This window comes from Pituophis catenifer, unplaced genomic scaffold (assembly GCF_029215685.1).
Source record: "Pituophis catenifer annectens isolate HBS135680 unplaced genomic scaffold, rPitCat1.0.hap2 SCAF_1, whole genome shotgun sequence".
Taxonomy (NCBI): Eukaryota; Metazoa; Chordata; class Lepidosauria; order Squamata; family Colubridae; genus Pituophis; species Pituophis catenifer.
Genome location: NW_027256881.1, coordinates 113,511,174 through 113,528,062, shown reverse-complemented (window position 1 = coordinate 113,528,062; position 16,889 = coordinate 113,511,174). Strand labels below are relative to the sequence as shown.

Here is a 16,889-nt window from a genome sequence, read left to right as displayed (position 1 = left end):
GAGGTGTTTATAAAAACTCCCCCCATAGTAGAAAGGTAAATAAGCATGCCCCTTGAAGACTTCACCTATCCAGGTCAGTTGCTTGTCTTTCAAATTTTTTCAGTTCGATTAAAACTTGCATGTCTTGACTGAAAAAACAGGGAGGTAGTAATCCATGAATATTAAGCTGCTGTCTCTCTTCCAAAGTAAAAGCCATGTCCTGTACAGAAAAACAAGCAAACAAACAATAATCACTTTAGTGAATAACTATTTTAAAACATTATGGAAGTCAATTTGCTAGAGAAATCAATACTGTTCCACAGTGCCTCTTTCTATATATATATATATATTTACTATACGATTATGTTACGCTTCTAAAATATATACTAAATCCCCTTCCCACAAACACATTTTACATGTAAATTCAATATTGTTTACTATATAAATGTACACAAATATACTGACTTAAAAGTTGCATTACTCTTTTGTTTATAAAGCAGACAATTCTGCTGTACATCACAGAAAAACTGTCTCTGGAATACACATTAAAGTGATAAATAAAAATTAACACAAAACAGCAATCTATTTTGACCAGACATATAACAGTCATTCTATATGAATCAGAACTATTATAACAGCTATATTGTATAGATAATACTTAAGTGAAGCTGTGTTTAGAACATTACCTACAAGTTATTGAATAAAAAAGAACTAAAATTGAAATATACTGTACATTATTTCAAAGTTTATTTCTATCTAGGCATATTCCACTTTCTTCAGAACCAGAGCAAACCTATTCACCTTCAACAAACTGTAGCAGCTGAAATAAGGATATCACTGTGCAGCAAGGAAGCTACTACAAGAGCGAAAAACCGAAAGTTCAGAAAAAAGGGAATCTAGTTCCACATTCAGTTTTCTGTGGGGCAAATTGTTTGAGTCATCAGGCCTTCCTGGATGACAATTGTCACTATGTTATTGCAGGGTGACAACCTTTTCAGGCGCCAAGAACTATTAGGTGACATTGCATATTCCTGCACACAGGGACACCCAAAGACACAATAAGAATAAATAAAATGACAGATTGCTTATTTATTTCCCTTTTTCTGTAACAGAGGTCAACGCTTGCTCTTCCTATTTCCAATAGCAACTCTGTGAGGTAGATTGGGCTGGAGAGTAAGTGATCCAAGCTGCTCGATCACCTATAATGGTCAAGGGTTGATATAAATCTGGTTTTCCCTGCTTAGTCCACTACTTTAGCCATTATACTACACCCACTATCTGGGGTCCTTCAAATGTTTAAGCTTTTGGTTTAATATTATTGTGGCAAGAGAATGGATAAGTGTCCATTCTAATGTGACCACATCAAGAAAGTTAAACTAATGTTCCTATAGTATCTGTTCAGTTAATTGTTTCTCCAGTACCTCAAATACAACCAAGAAGAAATGGGGAAAATCAGAAGAATATGAAAATTGCAAGTGTTAAAGCTATTTTACAAAGTTTTTGTGACTGCAGAAAGATTTGATTCGTTTTAAAGAAAGCAAGTGTATTTAATTCAAACCACACTGTGAAAGTTTGTGCCACTTGCAGCCAAATCAGAAAACTGAGCTCAGAGGTAAACATAATTTCCAAAGATCACTTGAATTTGTATGTCAAGTATTCATTTGTTTTGGCCAGCTCCACAACAGTCCTGAAATCTATATATTATTGATTGGACCACACATTATTTGTTCTCACATCATGTGAAAATAAACAATTTTTACATCTTGACTTATTTCATCTTTTTCTTGTTTCTAAAAAATATAAACTACATTCTTTCTTTTCTGCTAAGTTAAATAAATTTGTGCAGGATATATGGAAGGAAATGTGAGATAGGTAGCATCACAGAAAGAACTATTCTTTCATAAACAGAGTTTATACATGAGCTTTACTTTGTGATTATTGCTACTAGTTACAAAGAGATGTAGTTCTTAAACATGTCAAATCTGCCTTAAAGAGTTTTTTTTTTTAATTTTAGGGTTTTTTTTACACAATATTGAAAATTAATCTGCTGAATTACTGGATTACTTTCTATTGCATACTCTATGACAAAAAAGCTGAAAAATATTTTAAAATGTAATATGTTACCCTTACGTATTTTGTTTGTGGTTAACATCAATACAATGGTAGTCAGAAAATCTAACACGAATATAGAACTTATGACCACAACTGAGCCCAAAATTTCTGTTGCTAAGCAAGACCTTTTTTATGTGATTTTTGGCTCATTTTACGACCTTTCTGGTCAGAGTTGTTAAGTGAATCACTGTAGTTGTTAAATTAGTTACACAGTTGTTAAGTGAATCTAGCTTGCCCATTGACTTTGCTGGTCAGAAGTCACTTTTTTTCAGTACAGGTGTAACTTTGAACGGTCACTAAATGAACGGTTGCAAATCATGGATTACCTATAATTGATTTTTTAAAAGTAGAGGAAAAGATTCTACACAAATAAATTCGCTGAATATTATTCAATTGGCTCTTCCTTACAGTCCTATCTAGGACTCATTTAGCATTCCATTCAAACATTGTACTCTAGGTCATTTGCTCATTTCTTTAAAAAGTTAATTTCCTAATCAAAGGCCCAGTTAACTGACTAATAGCTAACAGGTGTAACTCCATCAGAATATTTTGAGACAAAAAGCATTAAAAAGAGAAGGCTCTATTTGTATCTACGTCTATGTATATGATGTAGTACCTAAAACAATGGCCCACACCATTAAGTGGATCATTTTAAAATAAATGGCAGGCTCTTCATTTTATAAACTTTGCCTGGCTAATGCAAATGAACCAAAATAAAGTCCCGCTTCTTTTACAAGTGAGATTGAATGCTATCTTGCATTTAAAAGTCACTGATATTGCAGCACATTTACAACTCATAAAATTAGCCATTTAATTTGCCCTCAAGCATTATCAACTGCCCAACAAGACATTTAAATTTAAGTACAAAAGATGGAACAATAGTCAGACTAAGGGATAAAACCCTGCTATAAGAACAACAGATATGGGATGAAAAATGGCAAAGCTCTCTTCTTAATCTGAGAATAAACTGTAATGTCCTTGGCTTTAGATAAACACTATAAAAACTTAGAGAGGAAATAATTATATTACCACAAATTCCTCCCCCATCTAGTGCTGATCATAAGTCAATCATGCTTTTAAGGCCGCAGCTAGTGGCCATATGAAATGATTTATATTCTTCTGAAAATATTATGATTTTCATAATATTTTAGGAATAAGAAAAAAGATTCCCACAAGTCTGTTATGTTAGTTATGATATCTATAATGGAACATGTAAGAGCCAGACAGTAAAACTGTCTGAGAAAGAGACTTTTCTCTCCTGTGAGTGTCTTCTGAGATTATTTTGCTTTCCGTCTTTAAATGTGATGGATTCAAGTTACTGGTTAATGAGACTAGGAAAGAATTCTATACTCTTGTAGTAATAGATAGTAAACACATGAGATTTTCATATTTGATCCTCTTTACTAACATATGACAAGTGTGAACTGAGAGGAAATTCTGTTATGGGCATTCACTTCCACCGTTGGCTCAGACTCATTTATTTTGTCTTATCATATTTTCTACACTTATAACAGCACAAAGCTATATTTCACTACAAAACGCTCCTTTTTGCTTAGGTTATTTACATAATACATCAAAATATTGTACAATGTTTGAAATACCCAGAAGTGACCTACACTGGAAATTGTGACAGTATGTATTACAGAAAACTAACAACTTTTACTATTAAGGGCCTTCCCTGGTTATATAGTTTATCTTGTCTTCTACAGATATAAAACAATCAGAATACTGAAAAGAAGCCATTCATACCACTTATTACTGTTTTGCATATCCCATACTCTGGACTTAAAAGAGAATGTGCGTCAACCAAATACAACCTTTTGTATGTTTTTCAAAACCTATTTGAAACCTGGGAAAGAAGATAGAACTCATCAGAGACCTTACTCATCCACCCAGTAATGCTGCCTTTTCAACTTCGTGCAGATAGTCCAAGATCAAATCCAGCCTCCTAGTTTATATATTATTATTGTAATAGTTCGTTGTACAGTCAGCCAGATGTTCAGACCATATTTGGCATTTTTGTCTACCCATCGGGTCCTTTTCAAGGACCTGGGATAGACAGATGTGGATGTTGATGGTGTTATAGATATAGTCACAGGATGTAAGATATTCCAAGTAAAGCCATCTTTTGCAATTGGCTGATGGCGAATTTCTCAATGCTGATGGTGTTCAAGTGGTACTCGAGGCTATCAACTATTGGGACTACTGTTGTGTGCTTTTGCCACAGTTGTTCTATTACAATTTGCAGGTCTTTGTATTTTGTTATTATTATTAAATTTATTTGTCACCTATCTAGTGCTATGTAGTCCAAATTAAGAACTCTACTGGAGATTACAAGCTGAAGCATCCCTCCTACTAATTCTGGATTTACTAGAAGATTTTGCACTATGCCACTAAACGGCAGTCTTGCAGTTAACAGAATTCAGGAATTCCAACTGGCAAATGGTCTTAGCATTCTTTAAAACAAGAGAACGTAATTTTGCCTCCCTCAGACATGCAACTTTCTAAGAATAGGTATTCTAATTATACTCAATTTAACACAAAGAACAAAAGGATGTTCAAACCTGCAAATGCACACAATGTTAAGTTTTCAGTTTATTTAACGTGATGGGAAAACACTAAATAGGACAATATTTACTGTGCAATGTGGAAACAATCTTAGTAATATATTTGACTTACATTTTGGGTTTCCTTTTCTATAATATTTAGGAACAAAATAGTTTTTCATGTAATTCAGTTTTCCCCCATTTCCAAGAATCGAGTGAAATCTCATTCGTTATTTAAAAGAAGCAGAACAATGGCAAGCACAACATGCCTTGCAGTTGAAAGCAAAATTTTAGGCCACTTTAGTCAAAATGTATGCTTCAATGAATCCCTAATTGACCAATGTTGATAAAACATCTGCTTAAAAAAATATTTGTGCAACTTTGAGTCCATCCAAACAACTTTTGCATGCAATTAAAGGTGCCTATTCTTAACTAGAAAATAGTTGACTGAAAAATAATTAACAACATTTTCAAAAGGCCTGAAAGTCTGAAGTGAAATTAAACAAGGAATTTTGTTCATGTGTATCCCAACCAGATTTTAGACATTTCATAAAAAGGGTAATTTAAATAATTAATTTGTAAATTCAAAATGTGTATTTAAAACATTGGAATATTATTACATTTAGAGTTCAGTGAAATAAATCAGACCTTCAGTGAACTAAAAAATATTTGTAGTTGCAAAAATTGTGAGAAACAGAGGAACCATCACCTTTGTCATCACATTCCCTCTCAATTCCAGCATTAACCATGAATCAAACATAGTTATGAATTCCAATAATTCCAGAAACTATTGGTCATGTGTAATGTACTGAAGATTGTAACTGATATACACAATGAAATAATGTTTAATAAGAAAAACTCTATTACCTAGTTTACCAACCCATAAATGTTATTGGCATTTTGCCTGCACTATGAGATTTTGGTGCTCTTGCCAAAAATTATGCAAGATGTCAGATGGAAATACCAACATCTCACAATTTTCAAATCAATAAAAATTTCAGCTACTAAAATAATAATAAGTCTTTTTTATTAATGTGGAAATTGTAGACACTAAATAAGGAGTATCATACATTCATGACACTCATAGGAATTGATCACCTCTAGATTTTATGTATAAAAGGAAAGCCTGGTGTGAAAAAAACAACTGTCGCTTTTTGAATGGCACATTGCTGTTAAAGCATCAGACAAGTTGGCTGAGAGGTGTGAGCAGATAGAATTAACTTTTGTTTCCTTAAAAAAAAAAGCTTCCTCCATACAAATGGCTTTATACAATGGCATAGTTGATGGAAACTAATCAGCACTTTTATCATTTAACCAAGATAATTTGGAAAGTGGGTTCCACTAGATAAAGGTTGATGAACTAGTAAATTTAATAACAGAGACTAAGCACGGAAGGAAGGAACCAATGAGCAACCTCTTCAAAGATTACCTTTGTTCTTCCATTATTCTCCACATTCCATAAAACTGATATTGCTCAAAAAAATAGAAAGCAGTAGCAAGAGCAAGGAAGGCCTGCATAATAACCAACCAATTTCTCCCCAGACATTCCCTCTACAATGAATTTTGAACAAATTCTGAAATTAAGATATTATAAACCCATAATAAGTAAATACTTATTTCAGTTCAGTTCTGAACTTAGTTCAATTAAGCTAACAATGTGGATTTTGTTTGGAATTCTGTGGTTGCTATCTTCTTTGTATTTCTTTTTTTTTAAAAAATAAAGATTTGGCCTTAATAAGGGAATTTCTTATTAAAAGTTTTCTCGCCTACAAAACTGCATAGTTACATGTCTACCTTTTTTTGTTTCTTGACTAGCACAAACTTTGTAACAGGCTATATTTCAAGTTTTTGAAAAGGATGATTCAAAGCACCTTCCTTTCTGTTTTTCCTGGGATTTGGCTTAAATGAAAAATGTATAATGAAGGACTAAGCATTCTCTGCCAGACAGACTAGCATATGTTAGAGGTTCGGCTTAACCAGACTTTGCTTATGATTTTTTTTTGGGGGGGGGGCTGGGGAACCCTTGGAAACATTATGTGATTGAGGCAATAAATTATCCCTATTCCATTTCCACTTTAGCATGCCACAACAAAGATAATACTGTATAAAAGATCTTCAAATCTCTTCATCAAAGAAGATGTTACAAAAAGAAATGGGGAAACAACAAAGAGAGGAAACAAACAAATAAGGCTGGTTATTGATACTAAAATTATGAACTCTAAACAGTCACAATCACTGACATATTGGAAAATGAGGCATAAACTCAACTAGTATAAACAATTCCCAGATGATTATAATATGCTGATATTATCTTACTACAACAGATGGAGCTATGGATACTGTGATGAGATTTCTACCCCCTTTAGTAAGTAATGATACAAACAGATTAAGCTCTTTTCCCAACTAGGATCCACAGGATCCATTACTACATGTTATTCTCAAAATATCATGGAAGATTTTTTTTAAAAGCCAAACTGGCACTCTTCTATCTAATGAAAGCCAATGCAAAGTTCCATTAATGTTGCATTAATAATACTCATATATGTAATGATTTATTTCCTTCTTTAGTTCTTAACAAAAATTAGAAATGGGAGATACATTTCTAGCTTCCTGCTGAATTTTTATAAGCTCCACATGAGATCAGAAAATATTCCAGAACAACTAAGAATAGAAAGTCAGCCAATGTTGCTATTGGAATAACAAGGATTTAACCTATGTTTTATGGGACCATAATATTATGGGTGCAAAGAGGATAATGGGAAAATATTTGTTAGACTTTCAAATCACTGCTGCAATGTGGTAGTAAACCCAAAACCTCCTTTTCTCTATGAAGATCCGGATGCTGCTTCTACCATCGGCAAAGTCTGGCGGGGGGAGGGGGGGAGCCAAACCTATCTGCTCCACCACATCCTCTGCAACTCACAGAATCCTTGGAAGAGGGGGAGGTCACCTGATTGGGCAGGGTGGAGGGAAATGTGTTGCCATGGGCAACATGGCAAAGAGAGTGATAAATTTTAGCATCCCCAAAAAACTGAATCTAATCCCTAAGAGAATGTTTCCCTAGGTATCAACAAATATGTCCTGCTGTAAAATAAAATACATAAATCACAATGTTTCTAACTTATTTTGTTAAAGCATCCTCATAAGACCAAATGACATTTATCTGTTTCACAGTAAGGAACAAACAGTAAGGCACACAGAGTCAGCACATTTTGGAGGATTCCTTTCTACATTTGTCTTCAGAAAATCGTATTCAATTACACACACAAACATACACCCACAAATGCACATATTACACTTATGAGAAACAATATCCTTGGAAATACTAACTTTCTGGTATAATCAGGTTGCAGATGTGAAATCAAAATACAATACAAATGTATACAATTAAATAGCTTAATTTATGGTATTCTATGAACAAAAATGCCAAATAAATTAACACATGACATAATTTATTTTGAGGACTGATAAGGCTAAGGACCTATCTTAACCGCTAAATACATTACTAAAAACTGAGTCTCATTCGTGAAATCATTATTTTCACTTTAATTAATTAAATTGTAATTAATTTGAATTTAATTTCAGAATACAGTTTGAAGGGCAGTTGTGTACAGTTTGAATTCAAAACTGAAAATAATATGCAAAAGATTCTTTGAAAAAATATTACAGTAATAGCATTTAAAATGTACAGAAGGCCAATAATCTGAATATTTTTAAAAGATATAATACCAGCCAAGAAACTTTAGTAAAAATAACAAAATAAATAAAAAAATTGTTACTCTCTTTTGGTTTTAGGAATTCAGCTGGTATATCTAGTCCAGCACATGTGGCCCAAGAAAGATTTATCTATAGACATCCCTCAAGAGTTGTTCATGGACCAAGTCCAGACAGCTTTTAAAAGTCAAACCTACTTTATGCTCACATTAATAATCTCCATGTGCAATTCTTTTGTGTTGAAATCAAAGTAGTTGAAACATAATTAATAAAATAAAACATAATACACAATTCTTTTCTAGGTCTCTGTCTTTTGTTATAATTATTTGACTAGAAATCAAACCTTCTAATAAATGTATCAACTATGGTTTTCAGAAAAAAAACCCTTTAGTTTCTGAGCATCTTGAAAAGATACAAGGAATACATCCTAATTACACTGATGCATTTCAAATGTATACAGAACCATATGGCTATAACCTTGTAAAATATCAAGACTCAAACAATATGTTTGAATTATCGTACTTAATGACCACGTATCACTCTAAGCCATCTTTTATTTAGTAATGATTTCTTGAGTCAATCAAAATTGGATGGATGCATCTAAGTCATGGTTTATAAAGCATAATAGCAAAGTTTAATGTATTAAAGCAAAACCAAAACAAATTACTTAATTTAGAATGATGCGCAAATGCTTATTCTCCCACCCACCTCTCCTCTTCCCTTCCCTTCCCTCCCCTTCGCCTCCCAGAAGACATGTAAGTGGCTGCTACCTGGTAGGGAAGAGAGCAAAGGACACAAGTGACCAGTGTAGTGTGAGTACAGAGGGACCAGCATAGAATCCATAGGCGGGGGAAACTGACTAGTCTGCCAGATTTCCCATTGACTTTCTCCCTGCAAGCTTCCTAGGCAGGAAGTTGCACATTCAAAGCCAGCAGACAGGAAGTGGAGGTGCAAGGTGGAGAAGCTGCAAGAGAATGTGCAAAGAGACTGGCAAAGGGCGCACTTGCAACTTTCCCTGCCAAGTTGTCCATTGACTTTCTCCATGCAAACTTCCCCATCGACTTGAGGGAAGCTGTCAGGCAATGTTGAAAATGATAAACATGTGAGTGCAGTTGGGCAGCAATGGTCCTGAAGCAGCAACAACTTCCCCAAATTTAATTCCCACAGGAGTCATGGATCCTAGCTTTCTGTAAATTAATCCACTGAGTTACCTTGGTTCAATAATTTTTGCCATATGGTTTCCAATATTGCCCAATTGAAGGTTATGAATCAAGCAAAGACAAGAGTTTTAGTAGTATACAGATGGTCAAAACCTTCTCTCTATTTGACAGTAACTAATACAGTAGAGATTGCTTGAACTTTGTCCTTTTTTTTTCATGCTTACTTATATAGATTACAACCTATATGGAACCCATAAGAAAGAACATGGGAACTCTTTCATCAATTTCTTTGGTGGGCATGAAAGATACATTACAGAAGCTTGCAAAAAACAACAACTTCTCGATTCAACACAAATCCTTCTAGGCCTATTTTTTATTACTGGAACTCTAAACATCAATATTATGGAATGATAAGCATCATTTCTGTCTAAAAATGATTAACAATTCACTATATTCAGCTATAGGTGCCTACATTCCTCTCAAATTGTATAATTTAAATGCACGTTTCCATCACTTCATCTCTACATGAAGTAATTTGAAATGTAGAAATATCTCCTTGCCTCACTAACAATAAGAAATATAATTTTATTATAGTCAGAAGTGAAAGGCATGAGACAAGCAAAAAACAAGATAACATTCCTACTACGGATATTTCAAGGAATTGATAGGGCACCTTTCTTTCAAAGAATTTAAGATGATATTATTGTTCTGCCTCTCTATTATCTTCACAATATGATACATAATGTTTTTATTCCAAAAGAACAAAGACTGTAGAATAAAAGGCTACATGGGCAACAGTTGAAATATACACTCAATGTCCCACTTTACACATGCAATTAGCTTCTTCTCCCTCTGTCCTTCTCAGAAACCATGGCTAATGACTAGTATTCTGTAGAGTTTAGTAAAAGCAGTTTTCAGACAGCTGGTCATCTAATTGCTAGTTACATGACGGACTACGGCAAAGTAGCCCAGTTAATTTTGTGGCAAACCAGTGATTTATAAAGGAGGAGCAGGAAATAATAGGTATTGTTGAGGTACAAATAACAACTTTTCTGGTATTAAAATCACTAGGTGTTCTCATGGCACTCTATCAACTTTCATGCCAGGTTCAGTTTGACACTAACCTACTTTTAGCATTATTTCATCTTACATGTCAATCATGTCTGGTACAAACAGACATTCATATGATTATGCAATACGGTAGTATCATATGATTTACATGTGTTGACAATATAATGTACGATTTTAATTCTGTTGCGCTGAATCAACCTTAGAGTCAAAGAACAAACCATCAAGAGGTAATTACAGTATCTGTCACTCCTGGCTAACGTACTAGAGTAGGTACACACCCCAAAGGAAAATGCTACTGACAGATCAGAACAGAAGCTCAAGGATGATTCAGAAATGCTGGTTCCCTGTTTGTTGCTAAGATTTCAATGAAGAAAAACTGTTCATCAAAGAAGCATTTGAATACAGGGTGGGTCAGCTGCAAATCTTAACATATATAGATAATCTTCAATATATGAGAGCAACTAGGACTGGAATTTCCATCACTAAGCAATTCTGTGGTAAAGGAAGAATGAATCAGGTTAGCAATGACAATCCTTGGAGTTCTGGTTGCCGGTAACTGCATCCCACAGTCATTAGGCTAGGCAGCTTCCTGCCAATTTCCCCACAACTGAAGTCTGTAGGAAAGCTGGTAGAAAGCTGCAAGGCCCAGGTGTACAGGCAAGTAAACAGCTGCTGCTGGGCAGCGAAGGGAAAAAGGGTATGTAGGAGGGTCAGGGAGAGTGCACAAAAGTTGCAGCAAGGCATGTGGCGGGTGCAAAAGAGTGTGAGGAAGAGCTAATCAAATATATTTGAGGAAGGGCTAATCAAATATATTTTCAAATATATTTGATTAGCACTATCCAATTCCAAATGACTCTGGGTGATTCACAATACATGCATGGGAGATGCAAAATGCATCTCAATGGATATAACTTCTAAGATAGGGGAATTTTTGAGCCCTACCTTCATATTCTATAAACAAAGAAGAAACTAAAAATAAACAATACAAATATCTGTAACAGAAAGGACTTTTTTTTTTTTTTGCAGTTTTGCAGTGTGGCTCCTAATGATGCTGAGGAAAATAATCTGCACATAAGTAAAATTTTTAAGGATCCTTGAAAAGTTAAATGTGGTTTCCCTAAATTTTCCCTAAATTATCTTGCATATGTTGTAAAAAAAATAAAGTAGATATAACCCAATTTTCTATCTTTGGAACTAGAATTCCTGTTTCCAAATAAGAATGAATCTTAATTATAATTTTCAAGACTGACAGAAAATAAGCAGTGCATATGCCAATAACCTCCAAGGAAAATAAAAGGTTAAATATCATTTTTACAGCATTTACTTAAAATAGCATCACCAAACTTTCCTGTTATTTCCACAAGGAAGTAGAGTTAGCCTTGAAAATGTTCTATTTAACTAATCTACTGATAGTTTGTCTATCTTCCTTTCTCTGCAAAAACACTTAGCCTCATATTTAAATTTTAGTTGTCGACTGAAAAGTATGAATGTTATAAAGAGGTTTAGAAGATTAAGTTCCATTCTGCCAGATTGTTAGATGTTAAAGATCAGGCCTTTGCAGAATTTTTACAAAGTGACATTTATTCCTACATTTAATCAAGGGCTACAAGTACATACTATCTTTTAAACTGTATGCAAACATGATGGAAATATTCTCTTCACATTATCCTTACAGACTCACTATGGACACCTGCACCATCCATCCACCCAAACTACAAATTTCTTAAAGAACAAACATAGGTTTTAATAGTTAATGTTCAAGACCAGTTCTTGAGAAATAATTTCTCACTCCTATTCTTTTTTTTTCTTTTGCTTTAATTTATATGCCGCCCTTCTCCGAAGACTTAGGGCAGCTTACAATGCGTTCTTAATCTGATATCCCAACTCATAAAAGAAATCATATGAAGCAGAGCCAAAGAAATTACAGAATAGATTCTAGGAATAAAACTAAAAAAAATAAAGGTAAGAACATAATATTAATATAAGTTCAACACACCAATATGTAATGTTCAAAAGATCAACCTTCCTCAAACATTTTGCCTGGATGAACCCTTGAAATTATTTTCATATCTCAGGGAAACCCTACATGAAAATGTCATAATACAATCACTACTACAATAATCTACAAAACTCATGTTTTACAACATATACAACAGCAAAGTGGCAGCTGGCAGCTGAATCACACCACATAAAAATTCCCACCACTATGAGAGGTAGCACCGTGCAGCAGGAGAAGTTCAAAAATACATTTTTTCCCATCACACTCTCTCTTGGAAGCCCTAGTAATTTCTCATGAAACCCCAGTGAGGCTGGATATGATTGATGACATTCTTCCATTGCCAAATGGAAATATAGTACTTTCTCTTCAGCACCTTTTGCAACAACTAGGTCAGATTTAAAATCCGACCTCCAAAACTAAAAAAAAAGAGCTTTAAGAGAAAAGCAGGAAATAAAGATGGAGCACAAAGCGTAACCTCTCCAATTTTCCGAGTTCACAAAACAACACAGGTTGAGTTTGTTAAACATGCTAATCTGAAACATGATTAACTAGTGGCTCAATGCGTTATATAAGCATACTCAGTAGTTTAATATCCTTGCAATACATTGGCAACTTGGTAACTCCTTTTTGTGAAAGACTGTTTATTTTTCACTATTATGTTTAAGCAGAAATATGCTTAAATATGGATAAAGATAAGTACAGAGGAAAGGGATAAAGTTGACTAAGTGATCATATACAGCAGAGTATGCTCCATATTATTTAATTTACGGTACCTGTAACATCTTAGCACTACAGACACAACTTATTATCACAGCAGGTGGCAGCATCTACCTGACCTTGTCTAATCTGAGACTAAGTAGACGTGGATATGATTTAGAAACAAGACTACTATACAGAAAATCCAAGGGCTCTATGTAAATTAGATTAAAAAGGTTGTTTTAGTGGCAAACTATGTCCATATTTTTCTCAAACATTCTTCAGGTAGTCATTAATAGTCAAGTTCAACATAATGGGAACTTTACTTGTTTCCATTGTTATATTAGGTACATTTATTTATCTATTTTAGAAATGTATAAGGTTGCCCAACTCTGGGCGACATACAGTAAAAAACATTATACAATATATTTAAAAAATCCAAAATTCCATTAAAAGTTGGAAAAGTACAACCTATGGGAAGAGCACTGGTGAAAATTATATCCAAATTACTGCCATTTGAGCAAAAAAGCTGAAAGAAATTAGTTGCACAATAACAGAGGTTTCATTTCCATTATTCTAACGTAATACAAGATGACTTGAATTTTTCCTCATCAACATAGATTAGAATTTTTTATTGGCCAAGTGTAATTGGACACACAAGGAATTTGTCTTGGTGCATACGCTCTCGGTGTACATAAAAGAAGAGATACATTCGTCAAGAATCATAAGGTACAACACTTAATGATAGTCATAGTGAACAAATAAGCAATCAAATATTAGGAAAGAGTCAATATAAATCGTAAGGATACCAGCAACAAGGTTACATTCATACAGTCATAAGAGGGAGGAGATGGGTGATAGGAATGATGAGAATGACTGCAGTCCTATGATTACTTCTTCCAGAAATAATTCCCATTAAATGCAATGGGAAATCATTTCTCCTGATGAAATCCTTGTTTTGCTTTCTACATGAAAGAAGCCCTAACCAAGGGTTTTATCATGTCGTTGATGGACCAAGTATTTTTACCATTTTACTACATGGCGGGGTATTATGAAGGTTTTATAAAGCTATATAGTAATACTCCTCAGTTTCCGCTCTCAAAAACAAAAATTTAAAAATATAGTAATATCCATGTAGATTCTAAGTTCAATGTGAATTTAGCCAGTTCAACAGGGCTTTAACCTGTTAGTCTTTTTTCTGCAAATTTCACCTTCATCCCACATTAAGTACCTTTTTTATTGCACTGCATTCCATCCCCCACCTCTTTGTGGCCTTATCCACAAAGTCTGGTAGTTTAACTCTAATCAGATGAAGCTGAAGCACTATGGAGAATGTTGCTTGGATTGTTATAGCCAGTTGAGTTAGTGTAGGAATAGACTTTTTAAAAAAATGAAATAGTGCACCCTGACAGGAAAAATGAAACAGCACAACATTCTCATGATAAAGACACTGCTTAGTCTTGCTGAAAAAGCCAGATACTGTTGATAAGAACGAAAAGCTAAAATAACGATTGATATTATCGCTCATATGTTTATGTATATATGATTATGATGATGATGATGATGATGTTCATATGTTAACACTTTGGCCACCTAGAAAACAGACTGTTCACCATAGAAATGGAATAGGTGGTATAAAACAATAAAAAATATATGTACTGAGCTGCTGATCACTGCCTCAGAGTGAGCAGTCAGCCTTTACTTCCCCCCCCCCCCAAAAAAAGAACAAAAAGCTAAGGTTTGATTATTTGTGTACAGTATACATGCACTGAAAAGGTTCACACAGTAGACAGCTACGGTAGTTCCCCTAAGAAAGCAATGTGGATGGGTGGTACAAGGTTGACTTAAGAAGGTACACTGTACAATATGGCAGTCCTCAACTTACAACAGTTCATTCAGTGACCGTTCAAAGTTACAACGGCATTGAAAAATGTGACTTATGACCATTTTTCAGAGTTATGACCTTTGCAGCATCCCTACGATCGTGTGATCAAAATTCAGATGTTTAGCAACTGGTTCATATTTATGATCCTTGCTGTGTCCTGGGGTCATTTGCGACCTTCTGATAAAGCAAAGTCAATGGGGAAGCCAGATTCTCTTAACAACCGGGTTACTAATTTATCAACTGCAGCGATTCACTTAACAACGGTTATGCAAGAAAGGTCGTAAAATGGGGAACAACTCAGTGAACAAACACCTCACTTGACAAGAGACGTTGGGCTCAATTGTAGTCGTACCTCGAGGACTATCTTACTACTACTGCTTACTACTACTAAGAGCTGTCAGTGTCCCTTTAACAACGTGTCCGCTTCACCTGCTAGTTTCAGCATTGCTTTTAAAGCAAAGTCTTTAAGCCCCAAAAGCAGCAGGTCCCCACTTTCCTCTTGTACGTGAAGTGCTATCTTGTTTTTGTTTCACACACTACACGCACAACCCCATCCAGTCTGCAGTTTAAACTCCAGCTGAGATCGGTGTGGATGATCCTGCCAAGAAGAGCCCAACCAATCGACGGAGCCTGGGTTCAAATTACTGGGGAAAGCGGCTTGGGTAGGGGCCGCTTCGTTCCTGCGCCGGGCGGCGGTAGTTGTTGTTTTCCTTTTAGCTGACAGGGCGAGTGCCAAGGCGGAGCCAGCGCAGAAAAAATACAAGCCGGCTCGGCTAAGCCAAAAAAAAAAGACACCACCACCAAAAAGCGTGGAAAAAAAAAACGTCATGCCGCCGAAGAGTCTCGGCGCCCAGAAAGAAAACTCTCCTTGCTTTGGAAGCCCGTCCCGGGGAAAAAGGGGCTGGAAGCGAGCCGGACCTGGGCTCTCCCGTTGCTCTCCCCCACCCAAGACAGCCGCACTCGCCCCGCCGCACCTCGGCGGAGCTCCTTCCATTCAGCCACCCTGCCCGACCCGCGAACCTTGTTGAGGGCAGGGTCGCGTAAAACATCGCAGCCCCTCTTGGTGGTCCACCTAGGTTTCCTCCCGGCAGGTGCGGCGGCTTCCATGCTCGGGGCCGGCCGGTTGCTGAGCAGGGGAATCGCTGGTTGGGGCCGCACTGGTCGGCGGATGAGACGCCTGTTGCCGGTGGTTGGCGCTTATGGCCGGGGCTGGTGAGGCGGCCGCCTCTTGGAGGAGGAGGAGGAGGAAGAGGGAGAAGGAACAGAGCTTCCCCAACTGCCTCCTCCTCCTCCGAGGTCAGTAGGGCATTGGGAGTCGCTGAGTCATTCCGGAGGAGTTGTTGGAAGCGGCCGCGGAGGCATTTAAGGTGTTTCCCCGGCGGAGGGCATTAGCCGTGAGGGGCGCAGACTCCCATCGATCCGGGTGGCATGGCATCGTTTTCCTTGGCCGCACCTTAGCTTCACACCTGCGGCAGATTTCCCAGTCTGTGGGAAATCTAGGATAATTGCAAAGATAATTTGAAATAAGCCCCTTGAGCAAATATTCAAGCGAGGTTGAGTGCATGCTGGTGTATAAAAAGGTAGCTAAATTAGTTAAGAGTTACCATAATTTTAGGATAGGGGACTAGGAAAGAACTGGCCGTTGCAAGCCACCCTGGCTGCAGAATCCAAGAGTGTGATTTCTTGCTATGTTGAGATAGGAAGCAAATTAAAAAATATAGGCCCTA

At 36.0% G+C, this 16,889-nt stretch overlaps 1 protein-coding gene across 1 annotated transcript in view; it reads right to left on the bottom strand.

Moving 5' to 3' along the window:
* ME1 (malic enzyme 1) overlaps window positions 1-16,514 on the bottom strand; it is a 112,428-nt gene extending 95,914 nt beyond the window's left edge. Inside the window, exons 1-2 of the mRNA XM_070932875.1 lie at window positions 16,183-16,514; window positions 66-199 (exon numbers count right to left, since the gene is read on the bottom strand). Coding sequence (XP_070788976.1) covers window positions 66-199; window positions 16,183-16,269 — 221 coding nt within the window. The 5' untranslated portion in view covers window positions 16,270-16,514. The remainder of the gene's footprint in view (window positions 1-65; window positions 200-16,182) is intronic.
* Between the last annotated feature and the right edge of the window lie 375 nt (window positions 16,515-16,889).